Below are 7,217 nucleotides of genomic sequence, written 5' to 3'. Positions count from 1 at the left end.
GGGCATCAACCAATCAGAGCCTTCCCCTGTGATAACATGACACTCTCAGCTATTGGTAGGCCAGTGGCATTCACTTGCCATTAATTCCTTTTGTTTTGGTGTCTTGGTTGAGGCAAAAAGGACGCTCCCAGCTTTACTGCTCTGTATGGGTGTATTAGTGCTACACTCCCCAAACTTTCCCAAAAATGTTTGACAGTGGTGTACAGCGTGTTGTGAAAGAGGAGGGGCTTGCAGGGCTGTCACTTCCCTCATGGTGATATGAGTGATGCAGTGACCTTGAAGAGACGCCCTTTTCTATGGGATAATAGTAATGGCAATGGAGTGTAACTGGATAAGCAGCCCTTAAGTGATTGCCCAGCTTCTTCACCATTTTTTCACTTTATGTTATTGTTAATATTGTTATTTTGTATTTATATGTTCCAATATTCACAAATTTTCATTGTGCGCAGTATTCAGAGAAAAATGCAAACTTCAGTGAATTTCCAAAACCGTGATACAATTTGCAACAAATACGTGAAATATTAGGTAGTGAATATCATGATATCAACCATTTTTTGAGACCATCATGATTTTGATTGTCTAGTGGTCATTTTGAGACCAAGTTCATTGTCATAGCATATATAATGAGAAAGTTATGGTTGTTGGAAGTTTGCTAAACTTTGAGCACATTTTTCTCACTTTGTTTATTTTGGCGTGAATGGTTCTTCTAATGTGACAGCTCATATAATAAAGGACAAAAAAGAGGTTAGGTTCTTTGTTTACCTGCAGCTGCTTGGTTCAGGAGAAAGGGAACAGACTGATAACAAGCATAATGGAAAAGATGAAAACCTGAGGAGAAAATGAATTGGTGACAATGAATTATTAGTGACAATGAAACAACAGTAGAAATACTACATAGTTTTTGGAAAGAAACAGAGAAAAGTACTAGGAAAATTCAATTATATTTGAGAGAAACAAGAGAGCAGATCAAACCACAAAGAAACTGTAAATGGGATTGCATGAGGGTGGTGTTGATGGAAAACCCGAGCCTTCCACCCTTCAGTCAGAATCAGAAACAGCAGTCCTTTTTGACATTGTGTCCTCAGAGCAAGGTGCAAGAGGAGGCTTAAGAGGGAGGAAGGGGATGAAACTGAAAATCCTGAGCCAGCAGGAGGGGTTTCAAAGGGTTTTCAGTGATATTTCACATAAATCAGATTTTCATCAAGATTTTACTGCATATGGAGTTTTCAAGATAACTTTGAGTTGATTGTAGGCAGACATACCTTCAGATGCTGTAGTAAAGTTGGAGGTTGTTGATCTTTTATAACATATAAATTCCTTCAAGAGCGAAGTTGCAAGACACTTCTTGTTATTTAGGATATTCTTTTGGACTGTCTTCTTTATGGACTGGCACTTTCAGTGGGTCTTTTATTGCATATTTTGTTGCCCGTAACCAGTCTCTCTTTCATAGAAAAAAAAGAAAAACACTTAATTGATTCCTTTTTCACGTAAGCCTTATTAGTCTTAATGGTGTCAAACTAGGATAATATGTCCATGTGGTAATATTGGTTGTATGAGTCAGAATTCTAACATTTATTTATAACTCATTACTGCTGCTCTCCCCAACAGCTCAAGTAGAGAAGCTGTCTGCACTGGGCTTCCAAGAGGCAGATTGTCGGCATGCTCTAGAAGAATGTGGAGGCCGGCTGGATGATGCGGCTCTCTGGCTAACACACAATGCCCACCCACTGCCTGCCCCCACTCTCCCTACTACTCCTTCCACTCAGGAGAAGGCCATCAACTTCCATGCCATTGAGGTATAAATGATGTATTTATCAAATTGTGGTGTATACATGCAATTAGACCCGATTACCGTTTTCACAGCAGTTCATTACCATATTCACTTTACCTCAATTTGTTTATCCTGAAATTTACAGTATTTCGTGTCCATCTTGGTTGCATGAAGTCCTCTTTTTATGTAAATGATATTGATTGCACATTATCATGCATTGTTTTATTTCTTTTATATCTTACAGCACTTACCTTTAATCATAATATATAATATTCTGTTCTGAGCTTTAAATATTTAGATTTATAGAATGATACAGGATCTTTATCAATATTATACTACTATATGTATTAACCTGCTTGTCTTCATATATCCACAACTTATTTGTTTATTTAGATTTTTGTAATATCATTGTATCCATTTTTTTCAAGTATTTTCTTGATTTAATACTTGGATTTTTCCTTTTATTTATTTATTCAATAGTTTTATTGAAGAATCAAAGATGCTGCAAAATAAATCTTTGAAAAGCCTAAGTACAAGTTGGATCAGGCATGCATTGTTGGTTTAAGCAGGAAATGGTTCACAGATTGTCCACATACGGAAAGTCTGATTTACTGGAATTGTCCTTGGCTGAATATTTCCTTTAAATTGAGCTTCTGGTTTATGATGTTGCTGAACTGAAGAACACATGGAAAAAAGTAAATGTTTATTGAATACAGTCTTGGATAGGAATATGGATGGCTGTTTGAAGCACCTAAAAATATTTACAGTTACCACTTTTATTAAAAGTGAAATTTTAACACAGATCAAAACTGGTGGTGTGAACATCTGTGTGATCGATGACTGTGGTGATTGTGATGTTCCCCTTCTGGAGGTGTCCCTTGCCCATTTGGGATTAAAGCAGGTGAGTCCACTATGACATTGGGATTGAGAACCTGGCACAGTAACTAGCTGCAGAGAATACCATCACACACAGGAGAGAAAATGTCATCATTCATATTTATATAATAGATACAGATACAGTTTCATTTTGTAGACCTGAATTTGCAATACCATAATTATACTGATGTAAAATTATGATGAATTTAGTAATTATATATGTGAGATTATAGATGTACAGCCACTAATGTACAGTATGCTGATGCAAGCTTCATTTAACATGAGAGTCAGTTTGCCCTCAAGTCATACAGCAATGCAAGGGAATCAAAACCCTAGCAAGCCACAGAGAAGTCCAAAATACAGTTTAGGTTCACTTTGGTGTGGAGGGAGGAAGTGGGCTGCTGCCTCTGCCACCCAAAGAATATACACTCTTTAAGTCTTTACCAGCTATCCTTGCCACCTGTAGTGATGCCAATTCAGCAACTGATTTGTGTTTGCATGTTTGGCAACTGTGCAATTCTCTTTCGCAACCTGCAGCAATGAGGTCATCCATACTTACACTGTAATGTCTTGAGTAGTGGCAGGCAGGAGGATAAGAAGAGGCAGCATGAACCAGTCAACCTGCTGTGCCTGAGTCCCATTTATTCCTGTCACTATCACTGAACACAATTCTGATTTGAAACTGTGACTGCTGTGAACAGTTCAGTATTTGACCAGTCAACAGCACTACTCGTACATTGCTTTTTTTAACTTAGGTGTTACAATTTGACAAACATAAAACATTTATGACTTAACGAGTCTGTCAGCCAGCCTTCTCTTGCATCCAGTAATGATAATGATAGGTGGTAGTTCCTGCCCACTCCTTGGTGACCCCTTACCCTCTGTATGTGGAACTGGATATTTTGAGCCTCCAGACTGCTGGTCTTTATGCTCTACTTTGATTGCCCAATAATAGTGGTACTTCTGATGCATCCTAGTATGCCTCCATATGATCATTCTGAATGATCAACTGGTATGAAGTGAGCCACATTCCTGATTGATCCATCAGCAAGGCAGTAAGGTTATGGACCCACGTGTCCCTCAACTAGTGTTGGAGGCAAGTAGCAGGGAACCATCTTGGGAACAAGACCATTGTGCCAGACATGTACATAGTCCCCTGCTCTAAAGATGGGCACCACCACCCTGTGTTGAGTGTTACAGTGCCTCCTTTTCCTCTCCTGTTGCTGACAAACCTACCATCTCTAGCTGCATTCCTCTAGGACTGGGATTATGAAGACTGGTAACTCTAGTCACACTGAGGGTCCATGCAACATCAGCACCAATGACAGTTTATTAGTGCAGTGCTCTGTAGTGAGCCAATTATAGTGGCATGTGATTCCAGAACCAATGTCCCAGCTTCAGACCAGAGATCTGTGACTTATAGATGCAATTAAATTGTTCCACTACATCATTCCAGTTTGTGCTGGAGGTGATATGGTGAATACCATGCCTTCATGGTAGTCCTCAAATTCTGTGCTGAAGGATTGGGGCTGTTGCCCAATGCTAATTTGTCAGGGTAGCTGGATAGCCCTCCCTCAGTTATACTGTACTGAAGAAAGAGATGGTGTTAGCTGTGGGCACACCACTAGTTAATCCTACCTCCTGCAATTTACTATAGTAATCTACTACAGTAACAGCTTATCAGCAGGAGGTGGGTGTTTCTGAAACAATGAGAAAATTACCTAGAATTTTTTCAACTTTACAATTTCAGGAATTTATACTTCATTTCCTTGATATCTGCTTTTGAGTAGTGTTTTTTTTTTGTTTTTTTTTGTAAGAGGGATACTGGCCAAAGGCAACAAAAATCCAATAAAAAAAAAAAGCCCACTGAGATACCATCCCCAGAAAAGGGTCCAAAGCAGCATTCAAAAATTGAAGGATAAGTGTCTTGAAACCTCCCTCTTGAAGAAATTCAAGTCTTAGAAAGGTAGAAATACAGAAACTGGCAGGAAGTTTCAGAGTTTACCGGAGAAAGTGATGGTGATGAATAATTGAGAATACTGGTTAACTCTTGCATTAGAGAGGTGGGTAGAATAGTTTTTTTTATTTTTATGTAGGAGGGACACTAGCCAAGGGCAATAAAAGTCCAATTAAAAAAAAAAGCCCACTGAGATGCCAGTCCCAGAAAAGGGTCCAAAGTGGTAGTCAAAAACTGAAGGATAAGTGTCTTGAAACCTCCCTCTTGAAGGAATTCAAGGAAATACAGAAGCAGGAAGGGAGTTCCAGAGTTTACCAGAGAAAGGGATGAATGATTGAGAATACCGGTTAACTTTTGCATTAGAGAGGTGGACAGAATAGGGGTGAAAGAAGAAAGTCTTGTGCAGCGAGGCTGCGGGAGGACGGGAGGCATGCAGTTAGCAAGATCAGAAGAGCAGTTAGCATGAAAATAACAGCAGAAGACAGCTAGAGATGCAACATTGCGGCAATGAGAGAGAGACTGAAGACAGTCAGTTAGAGGAGAGGAGTTGATGAGACGAAAAGCTTTTGATTGCACCCTGGTGGAACCCCACCAGACATGTGAAGCATACTCCATACATGGACACATAAGGCCCCTGTACAGAGTTAGCAGCTGGGGGTGAGAAAAACTGGCAAAGACGTCTCACAATGCCTAACTTCATAGAAGCTGTTTAAGCTGGAGATGAGATGTGAAGTTTCAAGTTCAGATTATAAGAAAGGACAGACCGAGGATGTTCAGTGTAGAAGAGGGGGACAGTTGAGTGTCACTGAAGAAGAGGAGATAGTTGTCTGGAAGGTTGTGTCAAGTTGATAGATGGAGCAATTGAGTTTTTGAGACACTGAACAACACCAAGTTTGCTCTATCCCAATCAGAAATTTTAGAAAGATCAGAAGTCAGGCATTCTGTGGCTTCCCTGCGTGAAATTTTTTCTTCCTGAAGTGTTGGACATCTATGAAAAGATGTAGAAAAGTGCAGGGTGGTATCATCAGCGTAGGAGTGGATAGGACAAGAAGTTTAGTTTAGAAGGTCATTGATGAATAATAAGAAGAGAGTGGGCAACAGGACAGAACCCTGAGGAACACCACTGTTAATAGATTTAGGGGAAGAACATTGACCATCTACCACAGCAGCAATAGAACAGTCAGAAAGGAAACTTGAAATGAAGTTACAGAGAGAAGGATAGAAGCTGTAGGAGGGTAGTTTGGAAATCAAAGCTTTGTGCCAGACTCTATCAAAAGCTTTTGATATATCCAAGGCAACAGCAAAAGTTTCACCAAAATCTCTAAAAGAGACCAAGACTCAGTAAGGAAAGCCAGAATATCACCAGTAGAGTGGCCTTGACGGAACCCATACTGGCGATCAGATAGAGGTTTGTGAAATGATAGATGTTTAACCCTTTCCTTCCGGCGCTTAAATTATTTTTCCGTTTTGTATGACGGCTAAAAATGGTAAACCTAGAAATTGTCAGAAAATTGTTTGAATACTAATAATTATTTTCTCTTTGTTATTCTGAATACAATGATATACTTTGTAGCTCGATGTGACCTCTCAAAGTTGAGTTTATGCCTTATAAAGGATTCCTCCTCCTCCCGCTGTGTGATCCGTCATCCAGAAACAGCCCGGAGAGCGATGCCGCCGCGCGCGCACACACACACTCTCTCTCTCTCTCTCTCTCTCTCTCTCTCTCTCTCTCTCTCTCTCTCTCTCTCTCTCTCTCTCTCTCTCTCTCTCTCTCTCTCTCTCTCTCATCTTGGAGGGGAAATTGTACGTTTCCAATAAGAGAGAGAGAGAGAGAGAGATTTCATCCCTTTTCACATCAAGTTTCAGGCAAATAACATTCTCTCTCTCTCTCTCTCTCTCTCTCTCTCTCTCTCTCTCTCTCTCTCTCTCTCTCTCTCTCTCTCTCTCTCTCTCTCTCTCTCTGACAAGTTACCTTCTACCATTTTATTATAAAATCGAAGATAATGAAAAAATTAACATGAAAGAATGATAGGTATCATCTCTCTGTTCTGATAAAACAGGTGGATCCTGTAAATCATTTTCCGAGTCCTCACTAATGTCTTCGCTTTCTTCAGCTTCTTCTTCTAAATATTCACTGTCACTGTCTTCGAACTCAGAAGCACTGCTAAATACATATGTTGTGTCCTGCTCCATGGTGAGTTATGATCTGAGATCCTTGGCTCTTATCAGGATGTCTCTTCACACTTATCATAGTGCTTTCCACCCGGCGAGTGCTTTCCACCCGGCAGGTCGCTGGGGTTGCCAAGTGTCGCCCGGAGAAAGGGAAAATAGCTTAGTTACCGCTAAATTTCCAGAGCTAGTGACAACACTACATGTGGAAACATGCCAGACACTTCCACTCACACCATCTGACTCGAGAAACCGCGCTTGGACCTCAAAATTGAGGCGCGAAAATTCTTGATTACCGGTATGATCGCCGTCACTACGGACGCATTTTTGCAATTGTATATATACGATTGCTGGAAGGAAATGGTTAGGAATCTTCCTGTTGAGGATATATTCAAAAACTTTAGATAAGCAGGAAATTAAATCAATAGGACAGTAGTTTGAGGG

At 40.2% G+C, this 7,217-nt stretch overlaps 1 protein-coding gene across 5 annotated transcripts in view; it reads left to right on the top strand.

Annotated features, from left to right (window-relative positions):
- The window catches only part of LOC135113190 (intermembrane lipid transfer protein VPS13D-like), a 475,970-nt gene that overhangs the window by 235,440 nt on the left and 233,313 nt on the right, over nt 1-7,217 (top strand). For all 5 annotated transcript variants that reach the window (XM_064028315.1, XM_064028317.1, XM_064028314.1 and 2 more), the window contains 2 exons: nt 1,609-1,796; nt 2,574-2,672. In XM_064028315.1, coding sequence (XP_063884385.1) covers nt 1,609-1,796; nt 2,574-2,672 — 287 coding nt within the window. The remainder of the gene's footprint in view (nt 1-1,608; nt 1,797-2,573; nt 2,673-7,217) is intronic.

This window comes from Scylla paramamosain, chromosome 25, assembly GCF_035594125.1.
Source record: "Scylla paramamosain isolate STU-SP2022 chromosome 25, ASM3559412v1, whole genome shotgun sequence".
Lineage (NCBI taxonomy): Eukaryota > Metazoa > Arthropoda > Malacostraca > Decapoda > Portunidae > Scylla > Scylla paramamosain.
Note: the sequence above shows the minus strand (reverse complement) of the source record. Positions and strands in the feature narration are given on the sequence as shown.